Here is a 19,534-nt window from a genome sequence, read left to right as displayed (position 1 = left end):
CTGGAACCAGCTCCTCCAAAGGGAAGGTGAAGGGGTAGGTGTGAGCTGCCAGCCCAAGTCTGCGCGGTGGCCTGCCCTCTCATTCTTTCCCACCCCTGACTGCTGGATCCATGCTCCTAGCAGTTGACCTTCCACCTCCCTGGTACCTGAGGGTGCCCACATGTACATCCCAGCAGGCTGCCAGGCTGTGCCTCTTCAGCCTTAGGACTCGCGATAAGTGGAATTTTCCAAAAATTTTGCATTACTGAACCCTTCCATCTAAAAGTACTATCTATAATTTAGCTTAAAAACCCTCTGACAAGTTTGAACTAATTTTCTCTATGAGTATGATGATTATGACCCTTCCAATCATCAGCTCTTGGAACAGGCAGGAATTTCTCTGTCTAATCCAGGGGAGAGGCATGCTGCCAGTCTTTATCCCTTGCTGGCGGCAGACATTACTAATCAGTTGCCGTTCTCTTCCCATGGGTGCCAGCCTTGGCCTCAAAATCTACTGGAGCTTCGTTCCCAAGGCAGCTGCTGTCAGTCAAGTAGAATGTGCTTGTAAGGTGAAACTCGTTTGCTTTTTCTGACTCTGATCACCCTCTTATTTGAGAGATGTGGAGCTGAGTCCCGAGGACTGGTGACTGTCTGGGACACACAGGCAGAGGGCACAGAGAGTGGGCTCCTATCCCCTTCCCACTGCTCTTTCCACTCCCCCACCCTGCCTTACCTGCCTCTCTGAGCAAGGACTTGTCTTTGAGGATTTCCCAGCTCTTCTCTGGCGCAAGGTCCTCCACCCCCCAGTCCTCTGTACCTTAACTAATTGGCTGTTTTTGTTCTTCCCCTCTAGACTTGGTATTGTACTGTGAAGCTTTCTTGACAACTTACCGAACCTTCATCACCCCTGAGGAACTCATCAAGAAGCTGCAATACAGATATCCTTCCCAGTGCTCTGCCTTGGCACCCAGTCCTCTACCCCGGGACCAGCCGCACTGGCTCAGCCCTCCTACAAGGGGGCCAGGTGGTCATGTGGGGCAGCAGCCTGATGTGGGGTGTTGGAGTCTAACAGACCGGGGTTTGCATCCCTACTCTGCCATATCTTATCCTTGGGGTCGTGGGCAAGGCTTCCTCTCTGAATCCCACTTGCCTTGTCTTTGAAAGGGTTGAATAAAATCGTAACAAGTGCCTAGAACATAGGGTGTGCTGCCTGATGGCACTTGTTGTCACTGGGTGACTCTGAAAAGGACTTAACACATCCTGGAGAGGGAGGGAGTGTGCAGACTGCTGCAGAGGCCAGCAGAGACTTTGCTCAGCATGCACCCATCCCTGTAGGTGGGCAGCCCTTAGGCTGCAGCCCAGGGTGTTGGGGTGATGAGTATCGAAGTGTGTGAGGCTTGAGGGAATCACAGTTCAGATGGACAGCCGCAGGGATAGGCACAGACCTAGCAGTGGACAGTAACAGCATGGCCCCAACATGGATTGATTCCTGTCCCCTCTGCCAGATCTGTCCACAGGCTCACACTTTGGTAAACAGCACTTCCTGCTGTAGGGACCAAGGGAGCCCCTAGGAGGTTGGGTGGACCCACTTGTGTTACCTCTTCCCTCAGGTCCAAACCTATCTACCTGGAGCTACTGTCCTAGAAATGGGGGTGGCCCAGGATCCTCTGCTCCTTGGCTGCCTCCCAACATCATAGTCCACCACTGCCGCCTGCTGGACAGCTGCTGTCACTTCGGGGCAGGACGTCCTGGGTCTTCCTCAGCTCTGCTGCTCTAGCTTCAGTGTCTCCATCCAGACCGTTCTGCCTGCTCCATCTCCCTTGCCCTGCCCCTTAGATTTCCTGGTCTGTCAAGGCCCAAGTGGAAAGTTCCCCTTTGCAGAGACTTAGATTTCCTCCATCTTCACATGTTCTGTTACTCAGAGCACCTACTCACATACCTGGCTCAGTGACTATTAGAAATTTGCACTCATTGAGGTCATACAAGCATCAAGCACGATGCTGAGCATTTGCACACGTCCTTTCACTCAGCCACAGAGCCATGATCTTGGTACCATTATGATTTCCTGTCATGTCATTGAGGAGGCTCGGGCTCAGAGAGGTGAAGCCCTGGCCCAGGTGGCTGCTGGGTGGGCTAGTGGCCACACCCCCAGCTCTGATTCCAGTGCATAGGTTCTTAACCTCTGCCCTCCCTGGCTGCTTCAGGCTGTGTGAGTGGAAATGTAGCATCTGCTCCTGGGTGTGCTGGCTAGCGAGCCCTCTGTGCTGTGTGCCAGGCAGAGCACCCATTGCACCACCTCCGTCCTGAATGCCGTGACATAGAAGACCATGGGTTGCTGGAGAGCAGGTGGGATGCAGTCAGAAGAGTGGACCCTAAAGGAGGAGCTAAGGTCTTCAGGTGGCTGACGGGCTTATCTAGGGAAGAGGGCACAGTGTGCTCTTTGTTGCTGTTGGGGGGCATTAGGAGATGAGAGCCCTTCTCCCTAGGAGAGGCTCCACGCCACCGCGGGCCACAGGGCCAGGGCAGAGGCTCTGGTCACATGCAGCTATGACAGAACCATCTTAGAATGTCAACTCAGAGTCTGGAGGAAGACATCTCTGGTTTATACACCTATTAGGGTGTTTTGTTTTTGATCACCTTTCTCTTACCTGAGACCCACAAGAAACTGGCTTAAAATGGATAGAAAGCCAGGCCTAGATGATGCAGTAGAGACAGTTCTGAAGGCAGGAGAGCATAGTGGTGGCTGTAGTCTTTGGGATCAGGCAGATTTGGACTCATAACCCCGCTTTGCAGCCCCACCCCTTTGCACAGTCCTTCAGCATCCCCGTGCCTTCATTTCCAGACGAGAAAGCCTTACTCATAGGGCTCCTGGCACATGGTCAGTACTCAGTAAATAGTAGCTAGAAGAAGTTAATTTCCTCATTCGCTCTCCACCACATAAAAATTGGCTGTTTTTTTAACCCACACTCCACATACGAGAAATTTTCTCCCTTCGCCGACACATTCAAGAAGCGTGTCAGCAAGAACACATTCTTCGTGCTGGTGAGAGTGGTGGATGAGCTGTGGTGAGTGCTTTCACCAGCGGGGACCAGGGGGCAGAAATTCAAGCCTGTGGGGTGGTGTGGGCTTCCCTGCTTCTCCCAGGGCATGTGCCAGAGCCCTGCCCACCAGCACTGGACAGGGCTTGCTCTGAGCTGCGTGAACATGAATTCAAACCCCTTCTCAGCCCTTTGAGAGAATGAACTGTCCGCCTTAGAGCAGAGTGAGGAATCTTACCAGCCTACGCCTGGGCCCTGGATTTTCTCGTGGGGTGTACCGTGGACTAGGCTAGAACCTGCCCTGGGGCTATCCCTCCCGCAATGGCTTAGGACAAAGTCCACAGTGGGCTGAGGTTTTAGCCACTAGCAGCGCGGGAGGCTGAGTGGAGTCTAGGCTGGGGTGGAGACAGCCGTCTTGCCCACTCTCCTCAGCTTTTCCATAGCGACCTCTCTGTACCTCTGATGTGTGCTTGCCATTTCCATTCATTTGACAAATATATATTGAATGGGTCCTTGTACTAGGTCTGAAGAATCAGTGGTGAACAAAACAGATAGGCCCTACCTTCAGGGCAGGGGCGGTGACCTCAGTCAATGAGTGTACAACTGGGACTTTGTAATACATGGTAAGTGGTAGGTAGAGAAAGTCGGGGTGTGCCACAGGCAAGCAGCCATCCCAAGGTCTTTTCCTTATTCTCTTCCCACATGAGGTTTCCCAACTCTGTGTTGATCACGGGCCTGTTGCCCTTTGGAATTTAAACTGGGTCCCAGACTCAGTAGCTGGCAATACTTTTCCTGGGTCTTGTGTTCCTGCCCTTCACTTTGTGGCCCTTTGGCCCTTTAGCCTAGTGGAGTTGACAGAAGAGATTTTGAAGCTGTTGATGGAGCTGGTATTTCGACTGGTGTGCAACGGAGAGCTCAGCCTTGCCCGCGTGCTCCGGAAGAACATCCTGGACAAGGTGGACCAGAAGAAGTTGCTCAGGTGTGCCAACTCTGACCAGCCCCTGGCAGCCAGGGGAGTAGCAGCCAGGTGAGAAGCTAGCTGCATGACCGTGAGTTCTGACCCAGGCCCAGTCTCCCACAGGTGGGAGCTCTCCAGGCTTAAGCTTTAGCCTGTTTCTCTGACCCTGCCTCCTCTGACAAGAGGAATCCCAGTAGCAGCCCTTTTATTCCTCTTTCCTCAGTTTACCTTCCCACCCCCACAGCCTCGCCTCCTGGCTCCACCCAGACCCTGTGATTAGCTGCCTCTGGGACAGCCCCATGGGTTTCCCCAGTGAGCTGGGGCTCTTCTCTGGGAGGTGTGTTTTGTGTGATGAGTCACCTTCTTACGAAGAATTGAGGTGGCAGGGCATGTGGGGGGCTTAATACGACAGGAAATAAATGAGTAAGTTCCTGGCTGTAGTCAGCTCTCGATTATCTTCATGGTGCCAAGGAACGTGGCAATTGTTAATTCTAGCCCAGCCTTCCTGTGCCATCCAGAACATTCCTAAGACTCTGTATAGGTTTCACATCTGTCACCTGCCCCTTCTCTCCCACCCCCAAAGTGAATTTTAATTTCAGATGTGAATGTTTGTTGACTTACCAGCTCCTTAATAACAAGCACCTTAGCTCATTTATATGGCACCATCTCTGTTCCCACAGTCATCTCACTGGCCACTGACCACCTAAAAGTGGGGTCAGAAGTGAACAATAGTTCCTGGGCACCTGAACTGTCCATGAGTTCAGAAGGGAACAATAGTTCCTGGGCACCTGAACTGTCCGTGAGTTCAGAAGGGAACAATAGTTCCTGGGCACCTGAACTGTCCGTGAGTTCAGAAGGGAAGCTTAATCTCCCCGACCCCTGAAGCTGCAGGACACACAGCAGAGTGGAAAGGAAATTAGGTGGCATTGTCCCAGGAAAAGCACCACCCCAGTCTGGTCCTGTTCACCACTAAACTGCTGTGTGACCTCCTGTTGAGAAGTGAGGCTTGGGGTGCAGCTCCCTGGATCGTCTTAAGAGTGCAGCGCTAGCTTAGCTCCCCTGACTGCTCTTCTCGCACCTCCTGTCTTTCAGGCCGGGGACCTTGCATGACTTTCACAGCCATGAGATAGCAGAGCAGCTGACACTGCTGGATGCTGAGCTGTTCTATAAAATAGAGGTATGGTGTTCAGCGGGCAGGGAGCTGGGGGAGTAGGTTCATGCAAACACTGGGGCTCTCCCACCCCGTGAGCATCTCCAAATGAGTGACAGAAACTACCCATCAGAGGAAGGCTAGAGGTTTCCAGCTGTATCTAATTTATTTCCTTTTTCAGATCCCCGAGGTTTTGCTTTGGGCAAAAGAGCAAAATGAGGAGAAGAGCCCCAACCTGACCCAGTTCACTGAGCACTTCAACAATATGTCCTATTGGTAAGAAGGGGCCTCAGCCAGAGCCCCGGTTCTCTGATGGCAGCACATCCAATGGGCACCTGTGTTTTCCCTCACAGAGAGCCTTCTGTTCCTCCAAGCCCCAGTTTGAAGCCTGGCGGGCATTAATTGTGAACTATAGGCAGCAGAGAGCAAGGGCAGAGACAGGATGGGCTTACTTTGCGTGTCAACTCCCATGAGTTGGAAGTGGCTGTGTGGAAGGCTGGCTGAGGAGTCTGAAGCTCAGCAGGAAAGGGAAGTGCTAGGATCGATTAGGAATGTCTGTCATAGATGGCAGGGGGTTAGGGAGACTGTTTGCCATCCTGCACTAGACATTGCCAGGCAGCTGTCAGGGCTAATCCTCACGTTAAATCTGCCTGAAGGAGAAGAGCAGTTAGCAAAGACGTGGGTTTTATTAATACTTTTATTTAGCCTTTAGTTCTTAAGGCGAATTGAAGCCCAAAAGTGTGTTTATAATTCAGAAATCTTAGCTCTTCAAGATGTAAATCAAAACGCCTGCAGCCTCATGGTATTAAATAGAGGATCGGTCTGAGCATGTCAGCCTCAAGCTGTAGCAGAACCCACCCTACTGCTGCCACCAGGGGAGAGGTCTGATATTTTCAAAATGCTCTGAGGGCTGCTTACTGGAGAAAAACAGGGTCATCTCCCACTTTCCCTGCTTTGCCCCCACCACAGGAAGCACCTCACTCGCTAAATGTGCTCAGCAGTAGCGACCCATCATAAGAGTTTAGAGTTTTGCCCAATAGGATGTGGTGGTTTCTAGGGCAGACTGAAACCACACCCACAGACCCTGAGCCTGGCCTCCAACCACAGCCCCCGAATTGGGTAAAGGAAGCTCTGGCCGCATACCCCAACAGATTGGGGCTAGCTAGGAAGAGGGGTAGATATGGTCTTTTCAGAACCGTGGTCCTCAGAGTGTCCTCGAGGCAGGTGCCCGTTTACGGGGCTGACGGGACAGAGCGGAGTGTGGCCTTTCCCCTCAGTGAATCTGGTAGTAGACTCTGTGAAACCAGGAAGTCTTCACCGCACACTTGACACAAATGATACAGGTCTTTGGTAATTGGCTCTGGCTTTGGTGCCAGCTGCTGTTCCCTCCCTTGCGGCTGGCCAAGATGCCTCCTTAATCCATGTGCCAGCTTGTCTCCCTTGAGCCAGCCCTAAGGCCTTGTGAGTGGCTTTTTCTGGCCCCAGAGATGCTCAGGGTCACCATCACCATTTATCAGGAAAGGCTCTGCTTTGATCCTCCACAGCCTCCCACCACCTGCAGACTCAGTGCACCACCATTCATGTTTTATGGCATTAGTTCCTAGATTTTTCGTGGCATCTAGCGTCTGTCTCTGGGATGCTGTAGGCTCCTTGGGAGCAGGGACTGGGTCTGTGCTTGGAGCCCCGCACAGCCCAGGGCGTTAGTGTGTAGGCTCAGGGCCGGCTGATGCAGGAGTCCCACCCCCCTCAGGACCACCAGTCACCGTGGCTCTCTCTCCTTTTCCCCCTTGGTCTGTGCAGGGTCCGGTCAATAATCATGTTACAGGAAAAGGCCCAGGACAGGGAACGGCTGCTATTGAAGTTCATCAAGATCATGAAGGTAACTGTGGCCACATGCTGCCCCAGGAGGCCCTGGGCCTGCCTGGCCCTAGCACCTTCCTCACAAGGCCTTGTCTCTGTCTGTAGCACTTACGGAAGCTAAATAATTTCAACTCCTATCTGGCCATCCTCTCTGCGCTGGACTCGGCACCCATCCGCAGGCTGGAGTGGCAGAAGCAGACCTCAGAGGTGAGCTGGGGCCACGCCCTCCGTGTCCACAGGTAGAGAGGCCCACCTGGCACTTGGGCAAGCTGGCTGTGGCAGAAGGTGCTGGGACTGGAATGAAGCCCCCGCTCTGTCACCAGTCTGCTTTGTGGCCCCCTCCATTGTTTCCTCGTCTCTAATTGTCAGGTCTCAGAAGGGCTTCAGGGTTGGCTCTGGAGCTGTAATGTCATGACTGTCCTGTGCCACAAGACCATACGTGGGTCCCAGCTTTACCTGCTTATTCCTTCAGCCCTTCTGGAGGGGCTGATCTGGGCCGGGTACTGCATTAGGCATTGGGGACTCACAGTGAACAGATACCAGGTAGTGAATCCTGTGGGATAAGTACAAAAGAGAGGATGGGGAGGTTATGGATTAAACCGTATCCCCAAAATATGTGTTGTAAATCTGAACCTCTATGCTCGTGGTTATAATCCCATTTGGAAATGGGTTGTCTTTATTATAGAAACCCTGGCGGCATGGTGGTTAAGTGCTACAGCTGCTAACCAATAGGTCGGCAGTTCGAATCCGCCAGGTGCTTGGAAACTCTACGGGGCATTTCTACTCTGTCCTATAGTGTTATGAGTCAGAATTGACTCAGCAGCAGTGGGTGTGGGTTTTTTTGGTTTTGTCTTTATTATAGGAGCCCTGGTGGCACAGTGGTTAAGCATTAAGCTGCTAACCGAAAGGTCAGTGGTTCGAATCCACCAGCTGCTTCGCAGGAGAAAGATGTGACAGTCTGCTTCCGTAAAGATTACAGCCTTGGAGAATCTACAGGCAGTTCTGCTCTGCCCTATAGGGTCACTATGAGTGGGAATAGACTCTAGGGCAGTAGGTTTGGTTTTGTGGGGTTTTTTTTGTGTGTGTGTGTTTTTGTTTGTTTTTGTCTTTGTTATGTTAATGAAACTGGATTAGTATAGGGTGTATTTTGAGTCAGTCTGCTTTGAGAAATAAAGAAGATTAAAAGCAAACAAGCAGGCAAGCAGAGATGGGGAAAGAGAGATGCCAAGCCACATAAAGATTGCCCAGGAGCCTAAGCCCAAAGAAACAAGGACCTTCTTCCAGAGCCAACAGAAAGAGAAAACCTTTGTCTACAGCCAGCACCTTGAATTTGAACTTGTAGCCTCCTAGACTGTGAGAAAATGAGTTTCTGTTTGTTAAAGCCACCCACTTCTGTTATAACACCACTAGATAACTAAGATAGAGTCTGGAGTGGGGTGCTGCTCTAACAGATTCCTAAAATGTGGAAGTGGTTTTAGAATTGGATAATGGGTAGAGGCTGGAAGAGTTTTAAGTTGTCTGCCTAGATTGCCTTGAAGAGATTGTTGGTAGAATTACGGATGTCAAAGGCAATTTTGGTGAGGTCTCAGAAGGAAGTGAGGAGAGCCATAGAGAATGTCTCTGTCATCTTAGCAAATACTTATGGCATCAGCAACAAAATGTTGTTAGCAATGCGGATGTTAGGAGTGCTTCCCATGAGGCTTTAAAAGAAAATGATAAACGTGATTGGACAATAGAGAAAGGGTGATACTTTTTATGCAGCAGCAAAGAACTTGTCTGAATTATGTTCAAATGTTTGGTGCAGGTGATAAACTTGGACATCTGGCTGATGAGATTTCTAAGCAAGATGTTAAAGGAGCCACATGGTTTCTCCTTGCTGCTTATAGTAAAATGTGAGAGGAAAGATAAGAGATGGACTTAAAAATGAACTGTGCAAACTGAAAACAGGGCTTAAAGATTTGGAAAAATCTGTTATACAAACTGAGGACATGTGTCGTAGACTGTTCTTCGATGTGGCTACACAATCTTTTGTTAAAGAGATTGGGCCTATGGCTGATGGATCTAACCAACTAGCACAGCAGAAAACCCATTAACTTAGACTGAAGGGGACAGAGAAAGAACAAAAGGAAAAAAATGCTGTCTGCCTCTTGGAATTCTACAGGTAGATCACCCAGGAGCAGAAACCTAAAGAGACAAGGACCTTCCTCAAGAGCCAACAGAAAGAGAAAGCCTTCCCCTGGGGCTGGCATTCTGAGTTTGAACTTCTAGCCTCCTAGACTGTGAGGAAATAAATTTCTGTTTGTTAAAGTTACCCACTGTGGTATGTCTCTTAACAGCAGCACTAGGTAACTAAGGCAGGGTGCTAACAGCATATGACAAGGCAATCTGACCTGGACCAGGGGCCAGGGAGGCATCCCTGAGGAAGTGCCATTCACACCAAGACCTGAAAGATGAGGAAGGAGAAATTTCCTGGGAAAAGAATAGAATTCCCTTTAGGGGGGGACAGAGGAATGCACATACCAGGACAGATGGGAGCTTGGCGCCATTTTGGCCACCTCACCGTGAGGAGAGGGCCAGCTCTGTATCACTGTAGCACCAGGCCCTCAAGGAGCCTGGTGTGGAAGCAGGACCTTTATCCTTATGTGGGAAGATGGTCCTTGAGAAGGGAGGCCAAGGGAGTGTCAGCTGGACCACTCACTAGGCATACACAAAGAGACAGTTATAAAATACTGCTGTACAGAAAAGAGGTCCTGGGGAGGCAGGAAGACTTCCTGGGGGAGGGACTTAACAGGTGGGAAAAAAAAAAATTAGGTGGAAAGGCAGGAAAATTGTGTTCTGAGCAGGGGGCAGGGTCAGCTGGGTCTCATAAGTGAGAAATGGTGCACTGCATGCAGGAGGCAAAGAGCATTTCAGCGCTGCTGGAGGGGGAGGTTGCAGGCTGCAGGGCCCTGGACACCTGTGGTTGACTGTATTTCGAGTGCAGTGAGAAGCGAAGAAAAGGCTTTGAGCCAGGAGTGGTCTGTTGCACTTTGTTTTAGAAAGCTCACCTGGGCTGCAGCATGGAGAATAGAGTGTAACTTCCTCACCAAGCAGGAAGCCCTTCTGTCAGTGCCTCCGCACACTGAGGGTGCCCGTGATTCAGAGATGATTCTGACCAAGCACAGGGAACCCTTGGGATATTTCTCCAGAATAGGGCCTGCAATCTGTGCAGCCAGGAGTGCTGCTGACCCCCAAATCCCTGCCGGCCCGTGGACACAGAGCAGTCTGTGATGGTGTCGCGTATGTGGGCACTCAGTGAATGTAGGGCGGAAGGGTGGTTGACCAGTTGGTCATCAGTGGGGTGGCGTGGGGCCTTGTCCCACTGAGCACTGTCCCAGCACTCCCTTAACTTTGTCCTGACCAGGGCCTGGCCGAGTACTGCACGCTGATTGACAGCTCCTCCTCCTTCCGTGCCTACCGGGCAGCCCTCTCGGAGGTGGAGCCTCCCTGCATCCCATACCTGTGAGTAACACCTTCCTTGCCCCCACCTGCCCCCCGCTGGGTTTTCCTTTCAGTTGCTGGGGGTTGGGGAATATATATTGGACTCCCTCAGAGAAACCCTCACTTAAGGGTTTTATTGGACTCCCTCCGAGAAACCCTCACTTAAGGGTTTCCAGGTAAGATGTTTGTACTTGTATTTTTAGCTCGAAAACTAAAACCTGCTCCTTTTTTTTTTTTTTTAGTAGTACAGTTTAAACAGAAAAGAAAGGGTCAAGTGAAAAAGTTCCTGTCTTGCCCTCGCCTTCCAGACCGACTCGTTTCCTTCTGTAATCTGCCAGGGAGCATACCCGGGTAGTACGTGTGCAGATGTCTAGCTTCTCTTTCCTTCCCCACAAATGGCATCATGCTGTATTCCAGTTCTCCTCAGACTTGGCCATCACTCCCAGGGACCCCAAGAGCACTTCCCAAAGTGTGGGCTATAGCATGGAGTAAACCCATGTTTCCGGGAAAAGGCTCCCATGGTCACATAAGCTTGGGCAACAGTGAAATAATCTAAGCCAAGCAAATTTCTTCCTTGCAGGTCTTACCAGAGCCTTTAATACACTAACAGACACTGTGAATCTCCAAGAAGGGGGTGGAAGGCTCAGCAGTGTCCCTGGGCCCAGTGCTTGACAGAACATATCTCAGGGCTATGACTCACTTGGAGGTCTTCATGCTTGAAGACACTAATCTGCTTGCTTCCTGGCTTGCTCTCCACACAGAATGCCCTCTCCTTGCTTCCTAGCTTGTTGTCCGCACTGAACTTTAACGTATTTTCCCATCAGGGGAACAACATCTGGGGTCCTGAGAGGGTGCCACCCGTGTCGCTCAGGCTGAGCTTTTTCAGTGGAAGAGCTCCTCCCCCATCTTGACTTGTCTGGCCTCACGTCGTCTGTATTTTAAAACAACTTACCCCACTATGAGTGAAGCCACCCCCCTCCCCTGCTCCCGGTTTCGAGTCTTATTATTTTGTTACTGTTCATGTACTGATTTTCCATAAGCAGCTCCAGCTGTGTGCACGTCCATGTAGCCACATTCAGTTTGCTGGCAGACTCTGACAGAGGCATCGAGGCCTCGTCTGTAGCAGGTGGGGGCCTTAGCAGCTCCTCCAAGGCCCTAGCCTGGCTTCCCCAGGGATCCAGCAGGCAGTCATGGACCCAGAGTTCGTGAACCGGTAATTCACACTGGAAAAAACATGAAGCCTCATCCCAGACTTGCTCTTTGGTTTTGACAGCTGCTCAGGCCCAGCCCAAAGGGCTAGGCCCTGGAGTTAACTTGTCAGTCACTGGCCCTTCCTGGTGGCTCGGCCAGCTCTCCAGAGCAGTAACTGGGCTTCTCTGTCCTCCCAGGGGGCTGATTCTGCAGGACCTCACCTTTGTTCACCTGGGAAACCCAGACTATATTGATGGGAAAGTGAATTTCTCCAAACGGTGGCAGCAGTTCAACATCCTCGACAGCATGCGGTGCTTCCAGCAGGCGTGAGTGTTGCTGCCCTTTGGAGGCTCTGGGGGCACCTGAACCGTCTGCTTAGATGCACAGGGAGATAGCTCCTGAGGCATCTGAGCAGAGATGGGAAGCTAAAACGGACTCTCAGTCTGTGCAGATGGGATCTGATGCCTGCTTCTGTGACCTTTAGTCAGCATTATACGAGGAAGCGCACTTAAAGGGCTCCACACAGGATTTGGACCAGGGCTAGGGCCCAGTGATGGTAGCTCTTCCCGTCACCCCCATTTCACAGACCCGGAAACTGATACCCCATCTCATCGCAAGGGGACGTCAGCACGGCCTGCTGCTTAACTCAGGGCTCTGGAACCCGAGGGCAGCTGGGGGCAACCAGGCAGCCAAGCCCACCCAGTGTTGGGCTGCCTCGTGCAGTGTGGGCCAAGGAAGCATGGCTTCTCTGGGGCATGCTGTGCAAAAGGGAACCAGGCCTCCGCAGGAGGAAGGAGCTCCAACTGGCAGCAGCCTTCCGTGTTCAGGGAGCCCGACTGCAGGGGCACTGCTCGGGGGGAGCCTGTGGGGAGCAGTCGAGAGCACTTCCTTTGGAGTCCAGCTTGTAGTCTGGATGCTAGTGGCTTTCTCTCTGAGCGCTAGTTCCCTCCTCTGTAAAATGTGGGCATTAGTGGCCCCTGCCTCATCGATTTGCTGCGAGGGTGCCTTGGTGCTCAGCACAGGCCTGGCTCAAGGGTCGTGCTCCAAGAGGGAGTCACCTCAAGGCCGTTCCAGACCAGGTCAGGTTAGGGACAAGGTGCCCCAGTGCAGCGGGTGGAGCCTCTCACGAGTCAGGACTAGCCAGTGTCCAGCCCCACACCGGAACCCCTCGACAGCCTTTGATGTTGAGTCCTGGGCTGGCTCGGCGTTAACACAGCAGTGCCTGACCTTGTCTGGGGGCTGGTCACCACCATGTGCTGCTTCAGCTCTTCTTACCATTCTTACAGCAGCACTTCAAAGTAGGAACCGCTTCCCGTTTTACACAAATGGATGGTGGGTCCTCGTGGCCAGGGAGCGGCAGAGTAGGGCTAGAGCAGGGCTTGAGCAGGCGTCTCGCCCCCTCCGCCCACACTGGCTCTCACTGACTGCCTCCCCTCCCCAGGCATTATGACATCCGGAGAAACGATGATATTGTGAACTTCTTCAATGACTTCAGTGACCACCTGGCTGAGGAGGCCCTATGGGAACTCTCTCTGAAAATCAAACCCAGGAACATAACAAGGAGAAAAACAGACCGGGAAGAGAAAACCTAGGAGCAGGTGCATGAGCGAGGAGAACGCTCAAGAGAGGCTCAGCGGGCAGCTCCGAGACCGGACGAGACTTTGGACCTGGTGCACGGCGGCAGTCCCTCTCCCCGCGCAGGCTGCAAGTGTCCGGGCCTCGGAGCCCCAGGCCCGGCCAGGCCTCTGGTGTGATGACAGGGCTGGAGCCGGAACCTGCTGGCAGCTTCCCACTCTCCCTCCTCTGCAGGAGAAGACCCTATGGCCCACAGAGGAGCCGACCCAGCAGGTGTTAGGACTGATTTGTGAACTGGTGGTTTCCCAATTTTTAATTTTTTCTGCTTTCACTTCTCTTTCCCCTGTCTCCCTCCCGCCCACACCCCTCCAGCCCAGGAGCAGCACAGATGGCATAAGTGGGACGAGGGACAGCTTCCCTCAGCTGGCAGTCCGCGTGTGCCGAAGGGCATGTGAGCAGAGGCTCAGCAGGGCCCCTGGGGCTAGCAGTCCTCCAGATGAGCTAGGATGGAGGGAGATTTGGAGGTGGGCCAAGAGCAGAGAGGATCAGGGGGGGCCTTTTCCATTCCTTGCTTTCTAAAATGGAGGACGGTGTGTGCTTTCGCCTGGTCCAGAGAGGTATGGCAGGTGGGGTTTCAGCAGCCCCTCACCAGGGTACTGGCTTTCAGAACTGTCCTGCTGCTCCTGTGGGGCGCTCCTTCGTGGGGCAGTGAACAGGGGCAGCCTGCCGCCTTGCTGCACCTTAGTGTCTCCCCCACCCCACTCCGCTGGACTCCTCCTCCTTGGGGATCTCCATCAGCCACCTTCAGAAGTACTTTGGGGAGCTGGGAAGAAGATGTTGGAGGACAGGGGACCTTACCATCAAAGAAACACTTTTTTATTGCTGGGAGCCTTTTTAACTTTTCCTAGCTGGGCGGTAGCCCTTGGGTGGGTTAGTCCAGAGAGAGGGGAGTATGGAGGAGCGTTTCTGTCCTGGGGAGACACCCGCGGACTCCCTCTTCTGTTGTGTCTGTTGCTTGCTGTGTGCCTTAAACTCCACCTGTGCCCCCCAACCCAGCCCCGGCCCCACAAGCTTCCCTCTGATCTTACACCACCCTGGTGGAGTCAGGAAGGCTCCTCCTCAGCTCACCAGGCCTCTCTGCCAGTGCTGTCAGCTCTCCCTTGGGAAGGATGGGGTGTCCCTAAGAGGCTGCACAGAGGCCCTTGAGTTGAGGCCTGGCTGCGGAGGCACCTCAGAGGCCAACCAGCCACAGCCCTCCAACCAGTCTACAGGGTTTCTTTCTCTTCTGGCAGAAGCATTTCCAAGAGCAGGGGCTCTCTCCCTCCACCTTGTTAAAAAACCATCCTCACTGCTGAGGTTGACAATCCGAGGCGAGGTTTGCAGGGAGGACCCTGGGCCAGCAGCGAGCCCTCTGCATCCATCCCCTTCTGGCTCTCCCCGCCAGCCAGAGGTGGGCCTCCGCCAGTGTGCCACCGCCGGCATCCAGATGTGCTGCAGCTCCTGCCGGGCCTTGTGCCTCCCCACCCCACCCCACCCCACCCCACCCTACCGCACCCCAGGTCCTTTTTGCATGAACGAGTGCTCACTTCTCCTGGGTTCAGGATGCGGTCAAGCGACTACCCAGGATCTAACTGTGCTTAGCCCAGTTCAAACAGAACAAAGAAAAAGGGAGTAGAAAGTAACACCTGTTGACTATTTAGAAGATTTTTTTTTTTTTAAAGGAACAACCATGTCACCCTTGAGTCTTCTGTGGGTTTTTGAGCAGCTTTTATGAAGAAGAAAATTTGGGCTGGTTTTTTTCCTCTTCTGTGTTTTCCTGTATATAGAGAGGAGGAAATCTGTGAAATGGCAGTTGAAATCCACCTCTGGCAGCAATGCTGCCGGCGGCAGGCCAGAACGTGTCACTTTATTATTTAAAGCGTGTGTGTGCGAGCGTGTGCGTGTGTGGAGTCACTTGTTTATTAACAGTGTTGTGTGTAGGGGGTGGGTTTTAGTTTGTTTCCTCTTTTTTTTTTTTTTTAAGTCCTTTCATTTCAGTCTTTCCCACCCCTTCCCATCCTTCATCCCGCCTTTGCCCAGCTCTGCTGAATGCTGCTGTGTGTGCGTTTGCCTGTGTGTTTGCGCGTGAGGGGCCGCTACGCACACGGGACCCGGGGTTGTGTGAATTCAAATTGTCCCTGCATTTTTGAGAACCCCTAGGAGTCACCCTCCTTAGCACAGCAAATATGGATGCTGTGTTTCAGCCTCAAAAACAGCCCGCCCACACCCATCCAGCAGGCTGACTCGTGTCTTGTTCGCAGTCCTGAGCTGGAGGGGGAAGGAGAGAGCTTCTCCTTTAATTCAGAACAGACCTTTTACCATGCTCAGAGGCCCTGGGCCCACCCTCCCTGGGAGCCTGTGGGGTCTGAGCCTGGGTGGAGCTAGCGTGACTGGCCGCCCAAAGGTGGTGAGGTGTAACGTGTGTGTGTTAACTTATTGGCTGAGAAGCTTCCCCGCCCTGTGCCTCATTAAAAGACGCCCTCTTGGCTCTGGCAGTTGCCAAATTCCACTGCTCAGCACTGCAGCCTCAGCTGTGATTTGTCAGTGTCTTGGGCTGGGGGGATCGTAGAAATCAATCTTTATAGACAGGCCTGCTCAAGATCATTTGGTTCCCTGTAGAAAAAGTCACTTCTCACCTGGCAGGGGTGGGGGAGCCAGGGAAAGGGCAGGCACGCCCATGTCTGAACTGAACCCCAATTCCAAGAAGCATCCCTGTCTCTGGCTGTCCCCCACCCTCCCCAAATGTTACCTGTAATATATATCACCCAACTAACCCACCCAATAGTGGCATCTTCCTGCAGACATTTCAAATGTGTAACTTTTATATGAGAAAATAAACACAGATGAAAGCCCCCTGCCGCCTGGTGACCGTGTCTGCCCCACAGGCAGCATGTGTGCTGTGAAAAGCACAGTCCGAGGTCCTGTGCTGGCCTCACCTCCTCTCACCTTCTCAGGCAGGCTGGGGGCACAGGTGCTGGTGGCCAGAGAGGGGCAGTGGCCCTGGAGCAGAAACAGCAGTAGGACACAGGTCCTCTGCGGGGGACATTCATCCCTAGCCCCAGTAGGACCCAGCCCCCCAGGTCCTCTGCACGGGGCATGCGTCCCAGTCCCCAGACCCATTGCTGTTGTCAGGGTAGTTCTGGCAGAGTCGAACGGATGTCACCAGCATGGGCCCCTGTCCAGAACTTTTTCTCCTGGGTCTCATGCCCCCAGAAGCATTGAAATGGACAGAAACTGCGTGTCTCCTAGAAGTGGGCTGATGCCCAAGAGCTGTGCCAGCCCCCACCCCTGGCATCCTGGTGAAAACTAGCATTTCTGAGGGTGGAATTTCAGGGGGCACAGGGTACCTAGAGCTGCCTTTCAGGGCCCCTAAATTCCTGTCATCGGAAGTGTATCCACAGAGGCTTGGGCCCAGCTTTGCCTGTGGCTTCCAGGGGGGTTCGGGCCTCCCCCTTTGGTGTACCTGGCTGCAGAGGGGTTGGTGTGACTGCCCCGCACCAGCCTCTTTGCAGGCTGGAGGTGACCCCTGCTGAACTCAGCCTGGCACGCTCAGCCAGGGCCAGCCTGTATGCCGGAAAGCAATAGAGCCTCCTGCCCCCACACAGACCAAGAGAGGCCCATAGATTCTACTCCCTTCTCTGCCGTGGGTAGCTCTGTTTTCTCCTCTGCAGGGAGTGAGGTGTTGCACTTGGTCTCCAGACCCAGTCAGCTCTGGGAGGCCTTTGTTATCATCTCCGTTTACCAGGCTGGAAGGTGTCCTTCCAGAGCCATCCCAGATACCAGTTGCTCCCTGTCCCCTAGCACCTCTACTGCAGTGAGACCAAGCACCTGAGTCTCTGCACCTAGGAGGTGGCAAGGGGTCAAGGCAAAACCCCCTGGTATTCCCCCTCGCCCCCAGGCCCAGGTTTTCAGCCCTGCAGAAGGTGCCAGCAGGACAGCCTCGGAAAGTCCAGCTCAGCCTCTACACCTGGGCAATGCGTCAGGCTTAGAAAAGGGAACCAGGTAGAGAGAAGGGGGTGGTGACCTGAAGGCAGCATCTCCCCTCAGATCCCACCATGGAGCTGGTGGCTGCCTTCGGTGGCCTCCCCTCAACTACCCTAAAAGGTGGTGGCCTCAAAGTCTATCCTTTAAAAGGGGGGCGGGACAGGTATTCTGGAGTGGTCACACTGATTCACCCTTGAGCCCAACATTAGTCTCTGGGGTACACTGGAAACCTTCCCAGTTCTCCCTTTTGCTGGCTGTGTTCTTGGGCAAATTGCTTAACCGCTTGTTCTCCAGTTTCCTCCGTTATTTACTGTTGTTCTCTCTGACCGATGAGCACACCAAGGTGCAGAGAGAGGCCAGGTGTTCCCGTGTCCTTCACCCCCATTTCTCCCACCAACCAACAATGTTAAGAACCAGGCTGATCTAGACCCAGCACCTCCCCAGAGAGGTGACAGGCCAGGTGGGGACCTGGGTGCTTTCCAACCATGGCTGCGGGACATAGCTGCCGCAGCTCACACTGATGTTCAGTGACTGAGAAGCTGCTCAGACGTGGGGCAAGAGTAAATGCCTGATCCACCCCCGGAGGATCCAGGGCCCAAGAATCTGCAAGCTTAGCCAGGAGGCTCGGATGGGTGCATGCCTGGACCCAGGACCACAGCAGTGTGGCCTCCAGGTGAGGAGACCCCAGTGGCACCACCACACGAAAGGACAGAGCCAGTGATCTGGCACATGGCTTCCCTTCTCTCTTCCACAGTTCCCCCAACTGCAAGTGGGGGTAATAACAGCATCTACCTCATAAGCTCTTGTGAAGGTTCCTTGAGGTGACACTTGGAGCAGTGTCTGGTGAGCTGTGGCCACTAGTACTGCTTACTGAGCACTTTGCCGGCAGCTTCACCTCACTCGGTTCTCTTAATCAAAAAACCACACAGGTGAAATATTACAGCCATGATAAGTGCTGCAAAGAAGTGGTACTTACCACTGAAGAAATTAAATCTGAGTTTGAAATCCACCCACAAACATCAGACAGGTTTAACGGGTAGTTAAGCCAAACACTCAAGGAACAAAAAGATCGTTTCAATTTTACCCCAACTCCCCGAGAATAGAAAAAGACAACTCTTTTCAGCTCATTTTATGAATTGAATATAACCTTGACATCAAAACCAGACAAGAACAGTGCAAGAAAAACCTCAGGGCAGTCTTGTTAATGAATACTGATGGGAAACTTCTCAAATAATGTTAGCAACTAAGTTGAGTTTCTCTCACAAATGCAAGGATGGAGTGATATTCGTAGCAATGAATGGGATTTACTCTATGCTAGACCCTTGTTCATGCTCCCCTGTGTCTGGTTCTCTTCCTGGGCACGAGGCAGGCTGCACTTCCCAGCCCCCTTGCAGTTAGGGCTGTGAAATCTAAGGGACAGAGATACCTGTCACCTTGTCCTGGGGATTTAAGAATTGGTGTACCACCTCCATGCTTGTTCTTTCCCTGCCACGGCTAACTGGGAATCCAGGGATGGAGATGGCAAGAATCCCAAGTGGAGAGAACCTGGACAGGCACAGGCCTTTACATGAGTGAAAAATCTTCTCTTGTGCTAAGTCTCTGAGTTTTCAGGGTTTGTTTTTGTAACATAGCCTAGCCTCTCCTGAACACACCACATTAATACATTAAAGAAAAAACCATATAATCATCTCAATAGACACAGAAAAGCCTTTATTAAGAATGGAACACCCATTCATCATTTTAAAAAAAGGAACTCTTAGTTAACAAGAAACGGAATACATCCTTAATCTGATAAAGATTATTTTCTGAAATCCTATGCAAACATTTAATGGTAAAATATTCAAAACATTCCCTTTAAAATCTGAAATAAGATAAAGATCCCGTCAACTAGTGCTGTGTTTATTCATCGTTGTACTGGAGATAATAGCCAATGCTGTAAGAAAAAAAATAACCAAAGAGATTGATAAAATTTTTTTTAAGTGGCTGGCTATAAAATCAGATACAAAATTAAACACATTCTAATATACAACCAACAACTAGAAAACGTAATTTTTTAATAATTTTTATTGTGCTTTAAGTGAAAGTTTACAAATCAAGTCAGCCTCTCACACAAAAACCCACATATACACCTTGCTACAAACTCCCAATTACTCTCTTTTTTTTTTTTTAATGAAACAACCCACTGTCTCCCTCCACTCTCTCTTTTTGTGTCCATTTCGCCAGCTTCTAACCCCCTCCACCCTCTCATCTCCCCTCCGGGCAGGAGATGCCAACATAGTC

The 19,534-nt window shown here is 52.1% G+C and overlaps 1 protein-coding gene across 5 annotated transcripts in view; it reads left to right on the top strand.

The window, feature by feature from the left end:
* The window catches only part of RAPGEF1 (Rap guanine nucleotide exchange factor 1), a 158,005-nt gene extending 142,835 nt beyond the window's left edge, over positions 1-15,170 (top strand). For all 5 annotated transcript variants that reach the window (XM_049896938.1, XM_049896937.1, XM_049896942.1 and 2 more), the window contains 10 exons: positions 833-917; positions 2,952-3,044; positions 3,859-4,044; positions 5,068-5,152; positions 5,307-5,401; positions 6,926-7,004; positions 7,091-7,192; positions 10,389-10,486; positions 11,854-11,982; positions 13,098-15,170. In XM_049896938.1, the coding sequence (XP_049752895.1) occupies positions 833-917; positions 2,952-3,044; positions 3,859-4,044; positions 5,068-5,152; positions 5,307-5,401; positions 6,926-7,004; positions 7,091-7,192; positions 10,389-10,486; positions 11,854-11,982; positions 13,098-13,248 (1,103 nt within the window). In that variant the 3' untranslated portion in view covers positions 13,249-15,170. The remainder of the gene's footprint in view (positions 1-832; positions 918-2,951; positions 3,045-3,858; positions 4,045-5,067; positions 5,153-5,306; positions 5,402-6,925; positions 7,005-7,090; positions 7,193-10,388; positions 10,487-11,853; positions 11,983-13,097) is intronic.
* The last annotated feature ends 4,364 nt before the right edge of the window (positions 15,171-19,534 follow it).

Source organism: Elephas maximus, chromosome 9, assembly GCF_024166365.1.
Source record: "Elephas maximus indicus isolate mEleMax1 chromosome 9, mEleMax1 primary haplotype, whole genome shotgun sequence".
NCBI classification, from domain to species: Eukaryota; Metazoa; Chordata; class Mammalia; order Proboscidea; family Elephantidae; genus Elephas; species Elephas maximus.
Note: the sequence above shows the minus strand (reverse complement) of the source record. Positions and strands in the feature narration are given on the sequence as shown.